General features: G+C 38.2%; 1 protein-coding gene across 3 annotated transcripts in view; it reads left to right on the plus strand.

The window, feature by feature from the left end:
- The window catches only part of PICALM (phosphatidylinositol binding clathrin assembly protein), a 65450-nt gene that overhangs the window by 36280 nt on the left and 3756 nt on the right, over positions 1-25414 (plus strand). For 2 of the 3 annotated variants that reach the window (XM_082769243.1, XM_082769245.1), the window contains exons 8-19: positions 594-635; positions 1354-1439; positions 2681-2804; positions 3153-3289; positions 5441-5541; positions 15068-15175; positions 16083-16214; positions 16305-16335; positions 17019-17118; positions 18582-18605; positions 20773-20832; positions 23133-23237. In XM_082769243.1, the coding sequence (XP_082625369.1) occupies positions 594-635; positions 1354-1439; positions 2681-2804; positions 3153-3289; positions 5441-5541; positions 15068-15175; positions 16083-16214; positions 16305-16335; positions 17019-17118; positions 18582-18605; positions 20773-20832; positions 23133-23237 (1050 nt within the window). The remainder of the gene's footprint in view (positions 1-593; positions 636-1353; positions 1440-2680; positions 2805-3152; positions 3290-5440; positions 5542-15067; positions 15176-16082; positions 16215-16304; positions 16336-17018; positions 17119-18581; positions 18606-20772; positions 20833-23132; positions 23238-25414) is intronic. The other variant, XM_082769244.1, reaches the window with a different exon arrangement.

Genomic DNA, 25414 nt, shown 5'->3' on the forward strand with positions numbered 1-25414 from the left:
AAGCATTGCTGTATGTCCTAGTATTAAGAAATTTCTCAGTTGAGAATGCTGCTGTGCTTGCTTTACTTTTCATAACTTTTTTTTTGCAAAAAATCTAGGCAGTAAAGCTTGTTTTTGTTCTGTTTGTCCTTTCAGTTGATAGAGTACTAATCTTCCTACTGTGACAGTGTACATGCTGCTGCATAATGTTTTGTTTGTGCATTTTATAAAACAGCAATAGTTAAGTAAAGCTTCTTTAAAAAGCTTTGAAGGTGCTTTATTTTTGCACTTACATCTCTGTATCAGTAGGTCTCAACTTGGTCCATAAGTTGTGGGATAGGCAAAACTCGCCAGCCTTACAATTTTGAAACACTTGATTCTCATTCTGTTTTGTTTATAAGGTCACATCTGTTTAAAATCTCTGTAATGTGTGTGAATTTAGCAAAAGAATTTACTATAACCAACCATTATAGAGTTCAGATTGTCAATATTTACAATGTATCTGGACAGATTTATGCTTTTTACGTGATTCCATCTTAACATTGTTTGCTTTTTGAGCATCTCTGCCTGTCACAAATGCAAACAGATTCTAAAGCTCGTTTGTTTTATTACAGCAAGTTGGAATTGACAGAGGAGACATACCAGATCTTTCACAGGTAGATAAAGCTATTATGCATTTGTCAGTACATGTCTGTTCTGGGGTTGCATAATCAGAAGAATTTGGCATTATAACATTCACTTATGCTTTCTTGCATATGTTGTCACCGAGTTATTTCAAAGTTTGTGATTAAATCCAAATGCTGTCGGAGCCTGGCTTTCATATGCAGTGATCCTATTTTAAAATGTTATAGGCTGTTTATTTCACACTCTAATTGAGTTTTGAGACAATGTAATTTTCATCATGCTTGATAACACAATTTGTCTCTGAGTTCACGTAATGAAGTTCTTACATGATGTTACGAGGCTACAATTTTTAGCAAGCTTGTTTTTGGCAACGTGCCCGTTGAAATAATTTGTGAAGGTTTGCAGAGCATGCACATAGAAATGACTTTAGGAACAATTTCCCTCTTAAAGTCTCCAGAAATACAGGCTGCTTCTGATTCTGTTTACTGTTTCCTAGCTGTTAATTTTTACATCTCTTGACATATTTCAGTACCTTACGGGTGAGTCATTATGACACAGAATAATGTAGTGAAGAGACTAAATCACCTGATGTTTAAAGTAATTAAATATCAACTGGATGCCAAGATGTGATATAAGTATTTTGAGTTGTTACGAGCTGCCTTAGAGTTATACTTTCTCAAAGTCTTTTAACTACTGACTTGCTTTGTCCTTAGGTTTTTCCTATCTCTTATCAGTCGTGTCTCTTTCCAGGCACCAAGTAGCCTTCTTGATGCTTTGGAGCAGCATTTAGCTTCTCTAGAAGGAAAGAAAATCAAAGACTCCACAGCTGCAAGCAGGTGCTTATGCCCTTGTCCTTTAAAAAACATAATAAATAAATCAAATGTTAAGCCCGTTATTTTGGGATTCCATTATGAACTAAAGTTTGTATAGGTTCTGCTGAAGTGAAGATTGTGTTGTATTAGTTATCATGGCATAGCAGGTTATCAGATGTCTTGCTCTTCAGACAGTTTCTTCCAGGTCAACAGAAATAGAATCTAAGGAGCTGAAAAAACTTGCTGTAGAATCACGTGTGTAGTAGTTAAATTTCTAACATCTCATCTTGAGCTATTGAAGAAACTTTAAAAAAAAAAAAATACTGTCAGTAATCCTCATTTTGTTAACATCTAAGACTTCTATAAGTTACGGAGCATTTATTTATGAATGTGATTAAGATTCGAGATGAGAGAGAATCTTCTTTTTTTTTTTTTTTTTTTTGTCAGAAGCGAGAAAATGCTTCCAGAAGTCCTTAAATTAAAAATGGATGCTCAAAGTAATTGGGGATTACAGTATTCATTGGTTTTTGAATGCTTGCTAAAAGACATAGTACAATCTAGAGAAATCCTCTAGGCGACTAACTTGATTAAATAAAATCCTTAATACTGGAGGATGGGGGAAAAGACTTGCAAAATTAAATAGCATTTAGTTTTTCGTGTTCAAAGAATAAGGCACATTTTGCTGCTTCTTGTTTATGGTGGTAACAATTTTAGGACTTCAGCACTGTCTTATTAGCTTTTGTAGAGTTACTCTAGTCTGTTTTAGAAGTTTAGTATTTAACTTGAATCTTTTTGCACACAGTTAAGCATGGTAAATTGCAGACTTTTCATCTGGGTTTTACTAGTTGCACTGATAGTTTCTTAACTAAATCTATTAAATTAGCAACAGTTTGAATTGCAACCTAGTTCATCAGAGATTTCTGTGTATCTACACGTAATGCTGTCTTAAGTCAATAGGGAAAGAGCAAAAGCTTCAAATAAAGCTTTCTCTGACGGAGTTAGGAGGGGAAACATTTAAGGGAGCTAAACCCATGATCCAACATGTGAGAATAGATTGATTTCTATTTTTATTTTTATTTTGCAAGTTCATACAGTGTATCTTATTGAAACTTACCACGTTGTGTTGTATAGTGATATAACCAGTGTTTTTAAAGAGTTCGAAGGGAGACTGAGCAGGAGGGTGGATACAGGCAAAGTGTTCTTCAGATGTTTCTATCACGTGTCACCTATTAACAGCCAGCTTTTCTCTGGTCCAATTACTTCAGGGCTACCACCCTTTCCAATGCAGTTTCTTCCCTTGCAAGCACCGGCCTGTCTCTGACAAAAGTTGATGAAAGGGAAAAACAAGCTGCATTAGAGGAGGAACAGGCTCGCTTGAAAGCTTTAAAGGTAAGCATACAGATCTTTTAACTGAAAAGACTTCTGTGCTCTATTTGATAGCTTAAGATTCTTGAGAGAGCAGAGTGAAAAGCCAGCGTTGTTGATACTGGATGGGTGCTGGTGGCAAAGCACTGGAAGTAGATTCTTACATATGCTGTACAACTTGTGAAGGGTTTGTTAAAGCAGTTTCTGAAGGATTTGGGGCACTGCTGACTCTTGTAACTATCTTAAGTAACTGACGCGCTACTGTGTGGAATAATTAAAAAAACAATCTATAGATTTTGTTCTGCTTGCCTCTAAATTCATATACACAAATGTTGTTTCTGGATTTCTTATGCCAGCTCACTTTCCCAACAGGAGCAACGTCTAAAAGAACTTGCAAAGAAACCTCATACCTCTTTAACAACTGCAGCTTCTCCTGTGTCGACTGCAGCAGGAAGCATAATGACTACACCAGCCATTGATATTTTTTCTACCCCTAGCTCTTCAAACAGGTATGCTTCAATGATGTTGCTTCACTGTGAGATGACGTGCAGCCAGGGTTTCCTCTAAACTTTAGAGGAGCATAGGTTGGAGAAGGTTGTTTGGGTGTAGAGCGTGTTGGTGACTGAAATGTTTTGTGTAAAGTTGATGGGAAAATGACCTGTCACTAAAAATAACAATGTAGAAATGTTTTTCATCCTCTGTTTGCAGAATAATTTTTGATAAGAACCAACTGCTGACAGCTCTTGTATCTGTTGTCAGGCAAGCAAGACAGTTGAAACTGTAAAATGCACGTGCCCTGCCCTCAGAGAACCTTACAGGTTATTTTGGGCAAAATCAAATAAAAGTTCAGTATGGGAGGTCTTAAAGATAACACAGGATTTATATGTTGCATTTCTAAGTCTTCAGAACTTGAATTGTAACAAATGTTCTGGGTAGATTTTCACAAAAAGGACAGCCTGAAACAGGGTTTGAAAAAAGAGAAGCTGGTTTTTACAGTCTTGAGTTGTCTGTGGAACATCTGTCTGCAAGGACTTGCAAAGATAGTGTAGGAGTACTCAGTGCCTGCTAATCCTGCTCTTTGACTAGCAGGAACTGCTGGTATGAGTAAGCTTGTGAGCTTTATTCTGTAAAATACTTGTCAAATCGAATAATATCAGAAGGTGCAGTGCTGCTATGAGTACGGAAGAAGGAAATAACTCTCCTAAGGCATATTTTTGCTTTGGATTTGAACCTAAACCTGAAGAAGAATTGCTTAGTTTCATTAGAACTCATGCAAGAATCTACTTGCCCCCTTTTGCTCTTTGCAGTTCTTTAGAAGGAGTCAGCACTTCTACAGCCTTCTGTCCCACTAGAAAGCTATTGTAGGAAGTTACTTGACACCACATATGTAGCAAATAGCTGAGTCATGTATAAGGAGCTTGAGAATCTGTCAGTGTTCGTAACTGAAAGGTTTCCTTGATTTATTTTTTTTTTAAATTACTTTTTAGAGGCCAAACTATTTGAAATGGCAGCATGCTTTGAAATAGGAACTTTGAGTGCCTGATTTTCCTTCTTACAAGGTCTGAAATACAGAAATATCTGGCTAGACATGCTTCATATTTCTAAATTCAGTTGCTGGCAGTATGACTGATGAGCAAAGAACAGATTTTACAACAGAAGCTGCCATGAAGTGGGTTTGTTGGATTGTAAGTTCAGTTGCTTGCTATTAGATGGAATGTTTCCATTGAATTGATGACCTGAACGAGCTTTACTTGAAAACGACTGACTCTCGTGCTCACTTAACAGTGCTGTGCCAGCCCATGCTACTTTTTAATAGAGGCAGTGGTGGCAAAATGTGACTTTGATCACTGTTGAAGTGAAATAGTAAGAACTGAATGATGCAAGGAATTGGGTCAGCAGGAAGAGATAAAGGTCTAGGATGCCCCTTCTAGCCTTTAAACTCTGCTAAACTCTGCCCATCTCATTTCAAAAGAACCTTGAATGCCACAGTTACTCTGCTGCTGTCCATAGCCAAGTGTGCAGATGTTGGTTCATCTCACATGCTGAAAAGTTCCAGGTGAACACCAGAGCTCCATTTTTTTTTAGGAGGAATTTGATTTTGAAATTAACTCTTTGCTGGAAGATGCCTTTTATTGTGCCTGTTTACTCTTGAAGTCATTGCAATGGTTGTATTTTAGACTTCACTTTTCATTTCTGTAGGATGTTCTTGGATCTCAGTTTGGTTTAGATCTGAGTAGATAGATCTGATAGATTGTAGAGTTTCAGGTGTAACGTTTTGATGGTGTAACCCATTAAAGTAAGTTCCATCAGCCTGATCTCACACTGTGGGGTTTTCATGAGGTTATTTTGCTGAAGATTACTGAATTTAAGAGTTTTAGCCATGGTGTTAGACTGCAAGGAAGATGGGAAGGCTGTTTATTTTTGTCTTGGCTTTGGCAAAAGTCATTTGATATAATAGAACTTGCTTACTATATTAACACTTTTCTGCAAAACTGAAAACATGAAATTCAGCAGGCTTTATGATTATGGCTTTGTTGCATCTGTTTTGTAACAGCCAATTTGTAACAAAGCTTCCTTTACTGTTGGCAATTATTAGTGTTTGCCTTGTATTGAAAACCATGGTGTGCAGTTCAAACAGTTGTATTAATTTGTCGTTGTAGCACTTCAAAACTGCCAAATGATCTGCTTGATTTGCAGCCAACGTTTCATCCATCTGTACATCCAATATCTGCTGCTCCACAAGTAGGAAGTACCTGGGGAGGTAAGAATCCTGACTCAGATTAAGGTTCTAATTGCTGTGGCAAGATTCCTGTGAAATGTTTCCCTAGTCTGTGGGCTGTTTCTTCAGGAAAAACTTGTGAAGAGAACTTGCAAAGACAAGCTAGAAATGGATTAAAGGAGCAGGGGAAAAGTCAGATCCAGGTACAGATTAAAGTAATATAGGAGCATGTGGTGATCACAAGCAGTCTTGACATAAGAGTTGTTAATAAAAATGTTCTTTTAGTTCCAGCTGAGTCAGCCTTATAACTGCTGTCTTCAAGGGTCACATAGCAAGCTACAGAAGCTTAGCTGTGAGAAATCATTTCTGTGAAGATGCGTGCCAGATACTGAACCGTATCATGTACTGAACTCGAATATGCAAGTTTTCAAATAAGTTTTAAATGGTGTGAAGTTAAAAATCAGTTTTGCAAGTGATAACAGAAGAATTTAGATGAGGCAATTGTTGAGACAAATGTGTCTAAAGAGCAAGACAATCCAAAGCTAGTTTTTGAAAACAAAACAAAGCACCTCTTTGAAATGCAGCAGAAAACTTGTATTTAACTATAAAAGCAAATTAACTGTGGCTAAATCAAAGAAAGAGATCCAGCCGAAGCTTTTTTTTTTTTTTTTAACTGAAGAGCTAAATTGTGAAAGGGAATCTCTTCAATTTATTTCAGAATATGCACATTTTTATTCTGCCCCATTACTATGATGGACTGAATGGGAAGTTAGATGATATTACTGATCTAGGCATGCCCTTAAACCAGGGAGGCAGGGCAGGAGTGTTCCAGTACATCATGAGTGGTGCTTCAAGATCAGTTAATCTTAAAGGTTATGGTCAAAGCTGTTGCCGTTCTTCTCTTTTCTGCTTTGCAGTGTTACAGAATACTTCTTGTGTAGGTAACACATGCTGGTGGCTTGTGTTGTTGGTTATACTGGTGGAGGATTAAAAATCTCTTACAGAATGTTTCTTTTTACCTTTCTATATAAATGACACTTAGTTCCATAGCTTACTATTTTATTCTGTGGCTATCTCCAGATAAGCATTTTAACAAGCATCTGATTTGTAACAAATTTCTTTTATGGTGTGGAAAAAAAAAAAAGTAGGAGGTGCTACGTCAAAAAGCTTTATAGGCATTGGAAAATACTATTCTGAAACTTTACATCACTATTTCTATTTGAGCTATAGCTTTTCCGAAACATCTTTCCAGTTAACTAACTTATTTTTGTAATAAACAGCATATGTATTCTACTTTCCTGTTTACTTTTGTTGTGTGCTTTGTGTCTTGTATCTTTTTGTGTTCATCTGTAGGGAAATAACACATGGTTTTGGGTGATGGAAGCACTAGTAATATATGTGCTAGCTTAAAAAAAACTCACAGCTTACTTGTCCTTCAGTTTGGCTGAGCAGAGCATATTTGAGAAAGATGCAGTGGGGAGCATATCAAGCTATGCCTACAAATTTCAATGCTTATTAGGCTTAAAGTTTAGAAATGGAGAGAAATGTTTTGGCTCATCTTGTTTGCTTTTGGTAGTCCCTTCTGTTTCAGCTTGTCCTAATTATCTCAGGGGTGGGAATTAGACAAGGAAGTTACCTTCCACATGAATGTCATTCACAATCTAGGGTTTTTTATTATCTTTATTATTTTTGGTATTAATAACCTGAAATTGAGCCTGGAAGTCTGTTTGTTTAATGTTGTGCCTTACTCCTGGTAAGGTCTTCAGTAATAGTCATTGATAATCTGCTTACTAATGGCACATTTCTAAATACTTAGAAGATTAAATTACAGATGTTCTGCTGAAGTTTTAGGTCAAAGCTCTGAGATCACCAGGGTTTTTTTGTTAGATTCATTTTCTTTTAATGAAAGCTATGTGGCTTTACAGACATGAACACTCACTTCACATAGGCAAGGTAGATAAGAAGTGCTTTCCACATTTTACAGATGGGGAAATCTGAGCAATTAACTGACTTGCCTGAAGTCATACGGCCAGTCAGTGGCAGAGCCAAGAATGGGACCTGAGGTATTTCCAGTCCTGTGCTCTAACCACTGCACAGCATCCCTCCCTTAGGTAATTTTCTGACATGATGATGTTTGTATTTGGTGTATGTGGTGACTTTGAGAAGAGTATGGAACCAGGTGCAGATGGACAAGAGACAGGTAAAGATTGTGACTTCCATGCAGCAACTCTTAGATATGTAATAAAAGGATAAACTGTTACAGAGGCATTATATTTGGGTTGCTGCCTTTCATTGTCGTCCTGAAAAAATGTTAAAGCTAATAACGAGGTTAAAAACTCCCAAAGAATAGGTTCTGAATCGCATGTTTTCAGTTTATTTTTTTCAAATTGTGAGAGATACCCCTGGAAAACCTTTGTCATTCTTAATGTCAGGTAAGATACTTCTTGACGGATAACTTAAAGACAGAAGTTGGCCAAATTTAGATTACTTTTTTTTTTTTTAAATGCACTTGAATCACTAATGCCTTCAGATAGCCTGAAGGTGCAGAGCGGTTCCCTTGACACAAGCAGATGCCATGTGTATTCAAGGATGAAATTAGGCTCTAGAAATGTTTAGGTGTTGCTGTCAGGAGAGACAGTAATTTTTTTTTTAATTTGAATATGCTGGGATGTGAATTACCCCAACCTAATTAATTTTCAATTACCTTTGTCACCTGTGTCACAGCATTGGCAGGTTTTGAGACTTGAACACGCCAGCTAGAGCTAGAATGAGACAGACCAGCAGAGAGTCTAAAACCAGGTTACATTTCTGACAAAATCCTGATAATATAAAATTGCATTGCGTGGTCTTCCTAGCCAAAACATGAATTTTTATGCAGTCTTGGTATTTGGGAACAGAAGGTGGTATTTAACAGTTGCCCTATTTAGTATATGTTTAATTTCAGTGGATAGTAGATACAAACAAATATTGTAAACCAATATTAAAAAAAAAAAAAAAAAAAAAAGCTAAAAAGAGTAAAGGAAGTTTTTATCAAAGATGTTTATTGGGATTGTTCAGAGACCACTCCAGCAGTATTTGTTCTGGTATACTTGCCAGTTACCAATTTGTACCTAAATTTAAGAAGCGCAACAAATGTATCAGTATGGAAATAATCAGTTTGCTCTATCTGATGGGAATTTTTCCAGTTGCAAGGAGAAACAATAGAATCAGAACAATGTGAAGCAGCAACAGAACAAGCAAGCAGGCATTGATTACAGAATAATCTCATCTGTTTTATTGTCAGATCTGTTTGTTCTGCACATTCCGAAATAGCATTCGTAACAGACAGCAGTTATAAGTACCTGCAAGCAAGGATGCAGTTTCAGGTGACTGGCACATCCACAAGTACGTTAGGTGGTAATATGGTTGTCTAAAACAGGTGTAAGACATTTGAAGGCTTTGTATTGTTGGTGTATATAACAAATACAATACTAGTTTATGGTGCTTATCCTTTACTCACTGTTGGGCACTGTGATTTTGATAACAATGATTTATAAAAAGGCCTTTGAAGGTGCTTGTTCTTGTGATGTAGCCAGGCACTCCAGGAGAGAAGTCAAGTCTTACTAAGTTGTCAAGCTTACAGAAAATGAAAGTGTGTATTAAGCCTGCAAAAAATAATTCAATGATTCAAAGACTTCATTTTCTTTAGCACTTACATGACTGAAAGCTACATGATACCAGGCTATTTAGGATTTATAGTTAAGAATCGTGAAGGTCAGATTTGGGCAGAGAAAATAGTTTGAAGCTGCTGCCTACATCACTGCAGTATTTGTAAGAGTTGTGGGTAAGCTGTAGTCTAACTAGGTTTAAAAGAAAAATGTGCCAAAACAGTGAATCACTCAAGAAATCTCTTACAACTATTACTCCAACATTTCTGTATGTGATTTTTTCTAGAAGAGCAAGCTGCAGTTCTAGGTAATGTGATAAAACAGTCATACACAGGGCTAGATGCAGTTCTTGCTGATCTCACCAGGGAGTTCTTGAGTTTTCCATCAAGGATTCATGTACTTTGAAGCCAGACAGCTAAGCCTCACTTCTTTTTGCCAGTAAGTTATTTCATTCTAGCTGTGTTCCCTTTTCTTTTTATATGCTGGATCCTGGAATGCTGTATACGTCCTGAAGAAACCTCAAAACTCTTCTGTGTCTAGGAAGTCACTCACACAGATCTATATTTCCCTTATTCCCACTGCTGTCTGTTGGTTTTTAGTCAGGCACTGTCTCTTTGACACTGCTCCTGGCTGTTGTCCCTTTAAGCAGAGCAGGTTTTTGGTTGCTCGCAGATAATGGCTGTTGGCAGTAAGAAACAGGCTTCTGCCCCGTGTGCCTACCTCAGTGCAGGTAAAGCTCTCAAGAATTACATGATGCCCAGTAAGTAGAAATCCATAAACAAAGTTTAAAGATCAGGAGATGGGAAAGTGCAGGTTAACAGCTCCAGTGTTGGGGTTTGGGAGATGTTCTTTATTTATTTTGTTAAATCCAGCCCTAGAGTTGACTACTTTCTTCCCATCTGGACTCTGTTGTGGTAGGAGGCAGTCACTGCTCCGGAGAATATTTTGGAAGCATCAGGGGAGCATGTCTGAGGCAGGCAAAAGCTGGTTGTGTTTAAAGAGAAGTAATGTACTAATTCTCCATATAAAACTATGGAAGAAGCACACGATATAAGACCAAGATGGTATTCATTCATTTTAAAATTACATGAAAATTACATGAATGGCTAATACCTGTAGTCTTTCTCTCGAGCAGGGAGTGGATAGCTCTGGACAACTTGAAAATTAGGTAATATTAGTTAGGTCATCCCAAATTTAGAGATGTCCAGGAGAAGACTATACTTCCTGGACTACTCTGAATTCTTACTCTCCTATCCCTAGGAAGTAACATATAACTAAATCCATCTCCCTTTTCTTCTTTCTCTTGCTCTCTGGAATTGGACAGATCCTTTTTCTGCTACTGTTGATAATGTTGATGATGCCATTCCAAACCTAAATCCTTTCCTTACAAAAACTAACGATGCTGCTCATCTGTCTGTGTCTTCTGATGTTTCTACTTTCACCAGTAGGACACCCACACATGAAATGTTTGTTGGTAAAGTACCGTTTTAAACTAATTACCTGTTTCCTAAAATTTTAATAGTATTCTGGTTTCTAAAGTATATTTGTGGGGCTTTAGAGGAACTGGAAGCCGGTCATTTGGGGCTTTTGTGCTATGTTAGAACTTGATTTTATAGCCATGCCATGAAAATAGCGTTAGTATCCTTGCTTAACTGCCTAAGTGGTTTTCTTTTTGATGTAAAGAAACTTGCTTACAGTTAAAGCAGTTGCATTTCAGTACCTCTCAACCCAGTTTTTTATGTTTGGGAATTTTAAGGTAAAATTATATTTCTAAGAATTGAAAGGAAATGCTACTTTCTGTTCCTCATGTTGAAAAATTCTTTATAAATATCCCTGAAAAAAAAAGTAAGCTCCTGTGTTTTTTCCCCAGTTGTGTTGGCATTAACAAAACTGATAAAGCCGTGGGCATTTTGGTACGTACTGTGCTCAAACTCTACCTACCAGGCGATTGACTAAGAGCTCACCTTTTAAAAGCTATGAATAACTTAGTTCAGAGGTGATTCAATGTGCTGTCATACTAGAAATCCCTGTGCCATTTCTGTTGGTGCAAGTACTTACTAATTGATTACGTTTTGAATTTTAGCTTTCTTAGTAAAAATCAGTTAATTATACGTTAGTTCTGTTCCTAAGCAAACTTTGGTTTAAAGACAGCCTTGCCGAACCAACGGGGCTTTCTTTTTGCAGATTGAACCCCACTAGAATATATCTCAGAAGAATCCAGACTGCCTTATAAGAGAGATTTGGTAGCTCTGACATTTGTTAACAGGGATAAAACAAAGGATCGTTTCAGAGATAGGCATACCACCTATATTTTGACCAGTTTTCTGTCTTGTCTTTTCTTGGTGGGGGGAGAGGAAGAGAAGCAAGTCTCCAGAGCAGAACTTGTGCTGTGAAACTCCTGTCCAGAATTCCCAGGGCAGATTAGCTGGCTAAGGCAGGAGCTTACAAATACTTCAAGCTGTTACTCCTGCATAATAACCTGGTCTTTCTCTAATCTCTCTTTCCCATGCTTCCAAGACAATGTGTATGGCTGCAGGCGGATGGAGAATGACTGTTTGCAATACACCTTTTTCACTAGGGATGTTATTCCACCACATCCTGTGCATTTGTTCTGCAGCCATACAAAAAGCTGTGTCAGTGCAGGGCTGTCAGCGAGCAGCGGGGTGGGCCTTGGGGATGGTTTGGTGTCACATTCGTCACACTCCAGCCCTGAAATCACCGGAGATGGATGGCCTTGTGACCCTGCTTTCCCTTCCAGCATCTCATTCTGTAAAGTCGTGTCTCAATCCAAAGTGTGACTTCCTGGCAGATTGCTCAGTGAAATGTAGATGCAGCTTTAGTGGTAGCACAGGCAAGGTGCTACGTTAATGTGAACGTGGATTTAAAATAATTCTTTCTGATTCTTTAGATCATTACAATCCATTTACTGAACTAAATCCCTTTGTGGCAACCAAATATGAATCCACTGTTGGGCTGTATCATTATACGTCAGGTATATTAAAAAAAAAATGCCTTGAAGCTTTTACACTTGTTTTTTTTTTTTTTTTTTTTTTTCCCAAGGGTGTAAAACATGGCATTTGCTTGAAAAGAAAAGAAAAATGTGTTTATCCTAACATAGCTGTGGTGTTGAAACAGTTCTTCTTCCCTTTAGTATTATAGACAATGAAAACTTGTTTCTCGTATGTCTTGTGTGTATTAATTCCACTGTGTTATTTCTATGTTATTAGATTATATGTGGGTTTATAGGCTAACCTGAAATTAAATTTCTGAATAGCAAATTGAGTATATCTTGGTTCTCTTTCTGTAACTCTCCTTCTTCTCCTTTCCTGGCTTTCTCTCTTTTGTGTGCCATGCCTTATCAGACTCTTTTTGTGGTCCTCAAGCTTACCCTAATGCTTCTCATTTCCGCAATGAGCCTTCTTCTGTAGCTGGTCTATTTGGAGGTAGGTAATGGGATGCAGCCTTACCACGAGCACGGAAATGTGAATGTGTTGTGTGCCTAGACCTAGTAGGTATATCATTGGCTACAGAAGTGTGTTATTACTTTGCCTCCAACTTTGATTCATGTAGTAGTGCTTATGCTAGATGTGTTGTCACAAGTGATTTATCTATTTTCAGCTCGTGCTAAGTATTTAGTATGAGAAATGAGTATCTCCCCATTTCAGGATTTCCTGTAGTTCCCATGGTGCCGCACACCACATGAAAGGCTTCCACATTTTAAATACCTTCTCATCTAACTCAGCCTCACTGTTTTGAAGACAAAGAGACTGGGATGTTGCTGCTTCTGCCACTTCAGTTGATATCCTGCTCTTAAGCAGTGCACTAAACTAGAACAAAGGTTTGCAACAAAACATGCAAAAGGTCTTTGCTGCATTAAATTACCGTCTAATCACTTGTGCAGCTGTGTAGTGTCAGCATAGTGACTTGGCACTGATGCTATTTCAGGAATACCTCGCTGACAGTTGTTAACCAGGCTGTGGACTCTGACAGATAATCCATCTAAACCAGGCAGAAAGAGTGTTAACATTGCTGCAATGCCAGGTTTAGGAATACCTTCAGTGAATGTTTTGTGGGAGAGTTAACTCTTAAGCACATAAAGTTACATTTTGTTTTACTGTCTTTAAATAGAAACCAACTGGATTCATTTAATGAAAGGTTAAATCCTCCATGTCACTGTTTCCTTTGTTCCATATCCAAAAAATAGAATAATTAGTTCCTGTCAAGTCTTGTTTTACTCTCTTAAAGGAGCTCTGTCTGGCCTTTGCACCTTTCCCAACGTGTAGGTTAGACAACGTGCCCTGGACTGATGGTTCCTACCAAGAGTAGGATTAGATCTTCTCAGAGCCTGACTCAAAGGAGTCCCATGTAACATTTTGTCTTCTCGCTTAGCTTTACGTAGCTTGAAACATCCTAAAATGTGAGAGCAGGAGGTTTAGCTCGTACCAGTTAAGCCCATTTTCTTAAAGAAAAATCAGAGCTATTTTAAGTCACATTTTTTATTGGTACAGGCACGATTTTAAAAGTTGCAGGACATCCCATCAAAGGAATTCCTATCTGCAGTTCAGAGTCTCTGAAATGGCTTGTTACAACCTGACGGTACCCTTGTCACAAAGATACTCATTTTGGTTTGTTGTTTATTTACCCTCTATCCTCTCCCACACTACTGCTGCCCTTGTGTTGCTGTATGCTGGTCAAAATTTTCCTTTGGTTTGTTTTTAATATAAGCTGTATAATTTCTTAGCAGTGGATGCCTTTGACTTGTATGTTCCTTTAAAACAAATAAGAAGAAAAGGTGATGCAAATCAGTCTATTCTGTGAAGTTTCTGTACAAGGATAGCACCACATAGTTACTAATTGTTAGGTGAAAGCTCACTTATTTCAGGAGAACAGTAAGATTGAAATGAGCTGTCACAGCAAACAACATGAAATCTGACACATCGGTTCATGGAGATGTTTTATTACTAAATTATTTGTCACCCTTTCCTTTTATTTCTCTGTATCATCAAATTTTCTGTTCTCTAACAGAAAAGTTGGTTTTCACGCTGGCATTGCATCCCTTGGTGCTTCTCACACAAAAGGAATAACTACTTCTGTAACTGCCTGAATGTCGAGATGTAGAGGCACACATGTATGCACAGGCTTGCATGTGTGCTATATGTAACATCAGAAATGTGAGTTTAGAAACAGCTCAGCACTCACTTTCATATTATTGACCCATCGACTTTATTTAATACTGCCCCAAAATCTTAATACTTTGTGCCGCGATAAACTTTAAGCATTGAAAAAAGTGTATGTATTTGGAGAACACTTAACAAGCAGACTGTATCTGCTCTACAGGTGCACGAGAGGAGACAAATGAAGTAATTAACGTGTTCTTAAATATAACAAAGCAAGCGTTATAAAAATGTTAGTATTAGGAGCCTCTAACTGAGGGATTACAAGTCAGGCATCTTGGGATAGTATGGATTTTGCTCTGGTTGTATCTGAGAGGAGCTCAACTAACACAAAAGATGAAGAGAGCATTCTACAGGCAGCTGATTTTGAAACAGATTCTGTATCCAGCCACTTGCATTGCCTGCAAAAACACAATGATTATTTCTTAATACATCTATTGTAAGTAGTTTGTAAAAGAAGATGTTATAAATAGTGCAGAGATTTAGCAATGGGCGAGGGTCTGCCATGGCCCATCTGCCCTATATTTTGAGAGAAGCTTTTTTTTTATGAATATTTTTAAACTGCTTTTAGCTCTTTCCCTATACGCTTCTTGATGTCAGGGTATAATCTGGGTATTTGAGGTATTCCTAATCTTTTTGCAGTATTTAAATAATCTATGTGTTTGTTTGGCTTATCTTGCATAAGAAGGTAAATTTATGGGAAATATACTTCACAAAAGCATTAAACTTCCTTCTTTTTCCCCACAGGGTTCACTCCGTCCCCTGTTGCTCAACCACAGCCATCAGCTGGCCTTAATGTTGACTTTGAGTCTGTGTTTGGAAACAAATCTTCTAATGTTGTCCTAGATTCTGGTGGTAAGATGTGTACTAAAATAGATGACATATGTCCTTTAACATTTTATTTATTGTTGAAGTATAAATCACTTAATCTGTTTTTATTCATACTGCTGTGACAGTGTTCCAGCTGAAAAAAAGAAAGTGGGCTTTAAAAGGTCAATAACAGCATTCTTCATCCAGCTCTTTCTTGGATGATCAAAAAACTTGTTCCTTACGTGCTATTTCTGCATGCATTCTGATGAAATGTTTACATTTATTTCCTGCACTTAAAGCTTTTGTGCATTAAAACTTCACACAGTGAACAGCCTTTTTCATTTGTGTTGTCAACGTAAGATTGCACTTGGAGACCACAGGCATAAGAAGTAGAGTTAATGTTGCTTCTTTACGTGCAACACATTTTTTTAACACTTATTTACTGATGTATTAGATTTGGACGTGGAGATGATTTATCTTATATGATCATTTCCTGAAAATAATCAAAACAGTTAATTTGGATTGTAATCATATGTTCTTTTGAGCATCTGGAAAGTAAATACTTTCTGGTCTTTTGACATTGGATTCTTTTGGTATTGGATTAGTTTTGGCCAAACCAGTGATCTGCTTAAAAACAAAAATACATATTTTGATAAGATTGTAATCTTTTAGATATTCTTAATTTTGTTTTACATTTCCATTGCTTTAGTCATTGTGAATCCATTTCATGTAAAATAGATGTCACATAAGTTAAACCAGTAGAGTAAAATCTCCTTCCTGTACTAAATATCTCCTTTATCCATAGGCATAGTAGTCTTCTACTTCTTATACTTTGTCGTATCACTAGGTTAAAGTTTGTATTTTAGCTTTTGTGTTGAACTTGCTGTCTACTTAACTGAACATTCACAGGAGGCCTGTGACTCAAATTGCTTATTTTGCTTATCATTCACAGGCTTTGATGAATTAGGTGGTCTCCTAAAACCAACAGTGGCCTCCCAAAACCAGAGTCTTCCAGTTGCCAAAGTACCACCGAACAAGTTAGTGTCAGATGATCTGGATTCATCTTTAGCCAACCTTGTAGGCAGTAAGTACTGAATGACTTGCATATAAATGCTTATTTGATTCTTCTAAGTGAATGGAATTTCAATAGTGTTTTTTTCCTACTTTGTGACAGATTTGGGCATTGGAAATGGAACTGCTAAAAAGTGAGTATGCCTAATCAAAAGTTGAGCATTTTAATTATCTTGGTAGTGAGATGTTATGAAAGCACAGGTTCAAACCTTTCCATAACAATATTGCGTTAACCTTCAGAGCATGCTTGGGATAGGGCTTCATTTCTCATATGAGGTGCAATGAATTGTTGAAAGCTGAAGGTGATTGTAGGTGGAGTAGTAATGGCAGTGATACCAGGCAAGGTGTCATCCTTTCTATGATTCCTTTTGGATTTTCTGCATATTCAGGAAATGAGTTGATCCAAATGTTGTAGTAGTTGTAGCAGACCTTATAGAGACTTCTGTGTAATTCAAAGGTGTGTAGAGCTGTATTAATGATTGTGAAACCACTACCCCAGGCTTATTGGGGCATTCTGTGCTGATTGTGAAATCATTTGAGGAATCTAGTATGAAGTTGTTCTTAACTAACCTATTTTGACCCAAGAAAAGTCAGCTGGACTAACTTACCTGTACTGGGGAACTTGACTGAGCTTAGATAAAGCTGAGGTGGCTCAAGCTAGACACTTTGCTTTTCTTACAAAAACAAGTTGTCGTGAGACCTTTCTTCAACTCCTTTGCTGAATGAAAGTCACATTTCAAAGAGGAAATGGTACTTGCCTGAGGGAATTCTGTAAGCAAATCCATTGTTTTCTAACCATTTACAAATTTATTTGAAGTGATGTAAACTGGACTCAGCCAGGTGAAAAGAAACTAACAGGCGGTTCCAACTGGCAACCCAAGATTGCACCTACAACTGCGTGGAACGCTCCGACGTTGGTAAGCAAATGCTCATTTTAAAATAGAGTTCTGTGTAATTAGATATGTGGACTGATAAATAACCAAAATTTGGAAGTGACCTGTAGTTGCAGTAGAAAATTGAAGAAGTCAGTTTGAGATGTGTGTTTTGGATTTTGTTTTTGTCAGCTGTGCAGCTCTAGTAAATGAGTTGCAGTGTGACATGCAAGTTCATCATTAATTAGTATTTGACCAGTCTCTCTCATGGCTTCGTGTTTCACTAAACTGACATAAAGCTGTGAATTGAGATGATGTGGGAGGGCACTTCACAGTCTGGATAAGTAGAAGTGTGGAAAGTGTGTTCTTAGGTGCATCCATATGTCAAGCATGTCTGATGTTACAACATGTAGCGTGCTCTGGGAGTGAGAACAGGCTGGAAGATTAATCCTGGGGTACTTGCACAGGTGTCTGTGCAGCAACGCAGGCTATAGCTTTCTCAATGTGTGTAACTACTGCTTTCCTGCCCTGATGTGTGCAATCGTTTTTAATGCATGTCAGTTTTGGTGATGTCTATTTTAGCATGTAGTGTTGGCAAGGAGGTTGGATAGCGTGTAGGGCAAGGTTTCTTGACTAATGTGTCCAAAACCGAGTTTATATGGGTAGTTTTCACAATGCTAATGAACACTTTTGTATGTGAATCCTACTCACTCTTCACCAATGACCTGGAGAACTGACAGAACAGATAGCAAAAAGTCCCTGAGGATTTATTGCAGCTGTAATTGACTGGGGGAGGTTGAAGCCACAGGATAATAATAAAACATTGTGGATTAGGAAAGAGTCTCTCTCTGGATCCACCAGATCTTCCCTAGTGGGTGCCCATTTCCAGCTCAGTCACGTAGACAGAAATATTTGTGGGCCTTACTGGAGGATATGTAGGGATTGAAGAAACTGGGACTCCACACCTGCTTTAACGACTGGTGGTTTAAGTTTACGTGTGTGCTTGGATCTGTTGAATAACTTGTGTCCTGTGTGTACATCTTCTTGTGATAAGTCATTAAACTTAACGGCTTTTATTCCTTAGAGACACTTTTGAGACACTTTTCCTGTGAAACTGTTCTGTTAACATTTAAAAAAAAAAAAAAAAAAAAAAAAGGAGGAAACTAGAAATAATCTAGAAGAAAGTTTGTCTTCCTGTGCTGGTCTATTTATTGTGGAGTTGCTGCTGCTTGCTAAATAAATATGCTTTTGAAAATAAGGCTTTCTTGCCTTCAGAAAAAAGGCATATATCAAATAAATGGACTATGCAAACTAGTGACGAACCTAGTGGTGACAGTATCACAGATGTATGTTGTCTCATTAAATGACTTGAATTACAAGAATGTGTTGGGGTAGACATTTAATGTATTTGTGAACTAAAATGCTATCTGTGTATATTCCGTTGTGTAAGTATTTGCTTCTAATCCAGTGTTATTGCATTATGTAATTGTTCTCCCTGGGAAATACAGAATGGCATGCATTTTCCACAATACGTAAGTGAAACAACCCACAGCCTTTTTGCAATCAACTGGCATGCTGATATTAACCACTGCTGTTGCAGAATCTCATAACCTTCTTGCTATTTACACATTTCTCATTTTAAAATCCTTGGTGTGCCAAAAATTGAGCTTCTCCTAGCATACACAAACTTCATAGGTGTTCTGCAGGCTCTTGACTCGAATGATGGCATGGGAAATACCGAGATTTTTTTCCTTGCTTTAAACTGTACCATTTGCTGCCAGAGAGCTGGGGTGTGTGTCTGTGCTGCCTTTAATGCACTTGGTGACTTTTGAATGAAGATAAGGTGTTTGTGTTTGAATAACTGCATGAAATCTCACGGGCTTCTGTTATACTTGGCACTTTATCCACGTTTATGGTAGATCTTGAATTTTTTTTTAGTGGGGAGAGACCAATATGCCATCAATGCTCCTATAAAAAAGAACATCCACACTGACAGTTTACAGTGGGCAAGCAGTAACCTGTGCTTGCTGTCTGAGGAATGCAGTTTCTTTTCCTTTCAGAGGTTTTTTAATGTAAATATTGGTCTTTCCCTGTATCCTGTTTTCATTGCAGGGTAACTAATAAAAGGTGGTAGGTCTATACTTGAGCACTCACAAAACAAATTTAGTCAGCATGTTTGTAAGTGCGTAAGCAAAAAAAAAAAAAAAAAAGGAAGCAATAAAACAAACAAACAAAACAGGCAAACAAAACCCCTCAGGGCAGCCTTTCCTGCTGTGTGGAGTACCTGGGTAGTAGGCAGTGTAGATGATTCTTGATTGGGGAAATCTTTCCTGGTGACAACTGAAATGTCAGTGACACCAGCCACTGTACACGAACAGGCAGCTGATAGATACTTCAGAATTGACTCCAGAAGCAGCATTGCTGATGCTTTATTTGTTAGTTTACCACTTGTCTGCTGTAATTAATGCAGCATTATGGATATTTTGCTGATTCCCTTTTTTCTGTATTAACAATCTCCTGTGCACTGAGATGTGTATGGTCTTTGTCTCATCGTGAACAGTACTCCCCACAGCACAGGACACAGAAATTAAACTTTTTCTTAAGAGAAGCTGACAGGAGGTGGAGAGGTTAGACAGCAAGCTATCTGAATACTTATAAGCACAATTCGTAGTCCAGAAAAACAACTAAACCTTTTTTGTCCTTGTAAGAGTTTATAGTAATTTCAAAAGTGGCCCATGAAACTGAAAAAACAAAGTGGTTCTGATACGAAGAGCTGTCTTTAAAATATTTTTCTACTTTCTAAGAGTTGTCAGCTGTTTTTACGTACATGTTGCCAAGTTGTTTATAAACAGTAGCTTCATCCCAGTTTTTTCCCGTTGACAGCATTCTTGTAACTTCACAAAAGTTACGAGTGGGTTACGGGTAATATAAGCACATCTATAAAGTATTAAGGGGATTTTTAACCTATTCAAATTGAGTGCACTAAGTGGGTGAGTGAGAGGGAATGTAAGGTACAGATTCACATTTTCTATGTAGATGTAAATCAAATTCTTTTTGGACTTCTGTCTGCTTAAGTGAATGATTCCACTGTAGTTTTAGAATTAATCATCCTGTTACCTAGATTTACTTTGAGACTGAGCAAGAGACAAGAAAAGCCAGTTAAGTTACTATCCCAATCCTTAGATGTTAAAGTTGAATTTATACTGGAACATGGTAGGAAAATCCCTTGGCTAAAAAGAAGAGAATTCCTGTAATGTCCGCAAAAGCAATGGGAATTTGGCCTTTTGATCCTTAAAATGCTCTCTTAAGGTCCTTTGTGCACCGTTACTTCTGATTTTGAAATATAAACATTTACTTCATGGGATTCAAAAATAAATTTCTGAATTTTCCCTCTAAAATTTCTGTTTATCATACTTTGTTCTTTAAAGAAAAAGCGAAGAAAGCCAGCAGAATGGTAGCTTGCAGTTTAGTCAGCCAGAATTCAAACAGTTCAAAAGCAAATATTTAATTATAAAATTATCAAGGTCATCTAGAAGCTTTAGCTTAGATACTCTGTCTCCAATAGTTTGGGTACATTTTAACGCAAGACTGCAACTTCTAATAAGTGCACAATTGCTCTTTGCTATATTCATGACATGCCAAGCGCTGCAGCGTGCAGCTGGGCTCCACCTCTCATTTCACCCCTGTTTGTCCCTTCAGGCACCACCCGTCATGGCATACCCTGCCACAACACCGACAGGAATGATGGGCTATGGGATGGTAAGTACAGCTGGTGTAATCCCAACAGAAGTCAGACACTCTGTTAGGATTTCATTGCTTATTGCAATTTAAATGCTTATTGCAGTAGCGGTGATTTTTTTTTGTGAACTGCTTCCCTGAAGACTGAATTTCAGCCCCTTATTCTTCACCAGATCATTAAAAACCTGGTTTTCTGCGTGAGCATAGTGTCTTTTTACATGAAATTCAGGCTTTTCTTACTTTACTTGGTTGTTTTTTGCTTAACTTAAGACACTGTGTTCTTGTTGGGCTGCATTTGTGTAGGATTAGATATATCATGTAAGTATAGCCACACTCACAACAGGAGTGTTTTATTACTGAACTGAAACCATCCCCAGGTCCGTGCTCCCAACCTCAGCAAAAGGTGTCTGTATGGATGATGCTATAAACCTGTGAGGTTGTGGCACTGTGTCGTGGTGTCGCTTGAGAATTGCAGCTCTTGCTGTCACACCAGCACCACAAGTCTTTTGATACAGACCTGATTTCTCTGCTTGTTGCTCTGCAAGGTTGTTCAGTGTTATTTTCAAATTGGAACTAAGAAAACTTCTGAAATTATGTGCTTTAACTCTTCTTTATTAGTGTGCTTGTGTGTTGGGTCTGTCTGAACTGGAGTCACCTTTTCCCTACAGCAGCCTACACAGTGCTGTACTCTGCACTCGTAGCTGGAACAGCACTGATATCACTCCAGTGTTGTGTCTATTGCTGCATAGTGCTGGCACAGCATCAGGACTCCTTCCAAGCCCCCAAGAGCCAGCAGGCTGGGGGTGGGCAAGTGATGGGGAGGGGACATTGCTGGGGCAGCTGACCTAAACCAACCAAAGGGATATTCCATAACACCTGATGTCACACTCAGCAATAAAAGGGGGGGCTCTCGTGGGGGAGGGGGCTGTTCCTCCTGAACAACCACTACGCGTTTGGGGCCCTGCTTCCCAGGACGTGGCCAAACACCGCTCGCTGATGGGAAGTAGAGAATAATTTTTCCTCTCTCTGTGCTTCCGCACGGACTGATTGCTTCTTTTGTCTCTGTTTTTTTTCCTCCCATTCCCTTTCCCTTTAATTAAACCTTTCTTATCTCAAACCTCGAGTTCTCTGTGTTGTATTTTCTCCCCCTTCCTCTTTGAGGAGAGGGGGAGTGAGAGAGCGGTTGTGGTGGAGCTCGGCTGCCCACCTGAGTAAAACCACCACAGCTTGTACTGATATAGCACAGTTCTGAGGGAGTTTTCCTGGAACAATTATTTTGCTCAGTGGCTCCCTGATTTGTACAACAGAAAAAGCTGTAATGCTTCATCATATAATCAAATTTGATTCACAATTTATAATTCCTGTGCCTTCAGTAAGTAAACAGCCAATGTGACAAATGGTGTTCTGGAGGGTCTTGTGTTCTCCATTACCCATCCCCTTCAAACTTGGTCAACACAAGTTGGCACTGCAGGTACAAAAAGCATTTTCTTGGTGATTCTGATTGAGCAGCTGGGGAAGGTAACATCTTTAGAAAGTAATCTTGCATAAAGCAGCTTTAAATGCCAGTAGGAAATGGCAACTAGAATTAATAGTAGTTGTAGCTCTGTTGTTCTGAGTTGCTGTTACTTATTCAAAAACATGCAACATCTGAGCAGATGGATGAGATGGGCTGTTACAGAATGACTGATTGGCCTTAGGACACATCCCAAAAGTCACTCGGGCTCATTCATGCTTGACTCAAGACATTTACTGTGAGAAATCTCGTAACTGTTGACCTGTTTTACAAGCTAGTCTTTAGCTTTTCCTAAGAGCAGTAATACACTCCTAAAACCATTATTATATGTTAAATTCTTAATTTGTCAGAATCTCAGAACACTTCAGACTTGGATTGCAAAATGACTTACTGTTAACTTTATGTGTAGTTCGCAGTTTTGATTTTTTCCTGAACTCCACCAGCTCTGCATTGATCCCTGTAAAATGGCTCTTCTACTTTTGGAGGCATGAACAGGGAAGTGTTGTCAGACTTCAGCGTTAGGGGCAAGATGAGCAGCACAAATGCTGTGTTTAAACAAGTATTTCAGTGTTTCAGATCTGTGCAGCAAGAGATTAAATGGGCTTTGTTGTTACTGTGAATATTCCTTAACAATGCTGTTTCTTACTAGTAACCTGTATTTGTGGAATAATGTAGAAATGTTTTGTATGACTGCACATATCTAATATGACCAAGGCTTTTCATGCACTTACCATCTTCCTTTCTCTTCTTAATTAGTTGAAATATGTTAACGCTACATATGACTTAATATTGTCCTGATTTTTTTCAGCCATCACAGATGGGAGGTATTCCAGTAATGACACAGCCAACTTTAATATACAGTCAGCCCGTCATGAGACCACCAAACCCTTTCGGCCCTGTACCAGGAGCACAGGTGTGTATATTCAAAATTCCAAACTCAAAAGGAACAAATTATAGCTGGGTCAGTTTCTTTAAAGGTATTTCGGTATCTTGCGTTGGACAAATGCATTGCACAAGCATGTTAGTTCATGTAAGGATTGAGTCTTCTGTCCAGGGTGATGGCATCAAGTTTGTTTTACAAAAACAAAGCAGGTGATGTCTTACGCCATTGTTCTTCTGGAAGTATGATTGAGGTTTTCCTTTGTTTACAGTATAGTAAAGATATTCAATAGCTGCAAACCACTCTGGTATTTCCCTATAAGTGAGGTTCCTGTTTTTTTAGGTTTTCATGTAATGTTCTGTATAGATCCATTGCCTAACAAACAGCAATAAATGATGTGATGAAGGGATACTCTGAACACTGACAGTAGCAGACTATCCATGCTGCTCCTGAATTCTTCCCTTTTCTTCCTTGTTTTGCAAACTTCTGTCACTGGGAAGATTGCCTGGACTTGGACCAAGAAATAGGGGAAGAGGGAAGAACGTGGAGGGGAACAAATGTTGAATAATTCCATGCTATTTTCAGAAAATAGTGAGATCATTGAGAATTTATCGAGATACTTGTATTTACTAAGTGTAGTAAGGTGGAGCCAAGTTTAGTTGGAAGATTGGAACAACGGCATTAATGCTGCATGTTTTTACTTGCCAGTCACATGCTTCTTAAAGTTCATGCTGTACTTCGTGATTCTATTTTTAAAAAATACGTAATATATTGAGATTGTATTTTGATCTTACTATAAAGTAAGATCAAAGCTCTGTCTTCGTAGGTTCAGAAACATGCAGGTATTTCTTCATTTAGGTGAAGCACTCATACTTGTGGGTGGGTGTGTGTTTTGGGGCCTCTGGAGTGTGGAGGGAACAGACTTCAACAGTAAAAAAAAAAAAAAAAAAAAAAAAAAAAAGCCTCAATTTTCTCCATTGCCTTGGTCCAATCCTTAACAGGAAAGCTGTTTTATGCTTCCAGTGGACAGTATCCAACCTCTTCTCATCTTAGAGTTATGTGGGTAGATGTATTTTTTTAAAGGCTTTCTGTGAAAGAGCCACTGTTAGGTTTCTTCACCTAGAAATGGTTTTTGCAATCCACTTTCTTTTGGACTTCTGAAAGCAGATTTGTACGTTCATTGTCACTTCAGGCAAGTGGTTCAGCAACTTTTGCTTGGGGTTTTATGTATTTCATGGAAAAAATGTTTGAACTGCCTAATTAGGCAGGCCTGTCTAATTCACTTATAAACAGGTAGGTGGGTCTAAATAGGTGGGTTGACCCTTCCTGCCTCATTTGACATTGCAGGGCTTGGTCTAGGTTGAATCCCAGCTGGCTGTCATAACAGGAAAAGGAGGAATTAATCACAAGTGAGGTGTGTAGAGTTATGTTTATTGTGCTTATCTGACAGCATGCTTGGTTCCTGCAGAAATGAATTTGGTTGAAAACACGCCCTTTGACTCGGCACTTACTGAATGACCAGGAAGGATTTTAATTCAGACAGTCTGTGTTACTTGCAGGTGCTGAGTTTTCAGAAATTTGACTTCAGTAAAGCAGAAGGTGATGGAGGTGAGGCTTTGGGTCTGGTCCCACACAGAGCCTTGCATTTCAAATGGCACGAACACGAGGCAGTAAGGAGGCGAAATCCAGCTCTAGACATGTTAGTGCCAGGGGAACTGATGGCCAGTGCTGTTGTTCTTAAATGCTTTTGCTAAAAAACTGCTGTGGTACATTCTGGTTTTAGTTATATTTATAAGCAGTACTCTAGATAGAGATGATAAATGTAGGAAACTTAGTCTAACTATACTTTACGCTGGTTTTAGGCTTCCTTTTTAATAATTAGAGTCTTGTTAAAATACATATTTATTCTAAGTTACTTTCTTGTCTGAATTTAGCTGGGCCATCTAGTAAGTATTTGATGTGAACAGACTTCCTGAAATTTCACTTCTATTTCTGGTTGCACGCTGATGTTACACAAATGGCAGAGCTCTAAACCTACCAGTCTTCCACACTGCTTTCAAACTGGGCCATTTCTTTGGACATAATTTGGTAAATTTCCAATTAATACCAATTTAACGGGATTTTTATTATGCAGCTTCAAGTCAATTGATCATGAAGAGAAAGGATGTGACATGAAATGGAGTTGCAGTGGGCATCCCCTGATGCCTGAT

This window comes from Aythya marila (assembly GCF_965140915.1).
Source record: "Aythya marila genome assembly, chromosome: 1".
In the NCBI taxonomy this organism is placed as follows: domain Eukaryota; kingdom Metazoa; phylum Chordata; class Aves; order Anseriformes; family Anatidae; genus Aythya; species Aythya marila.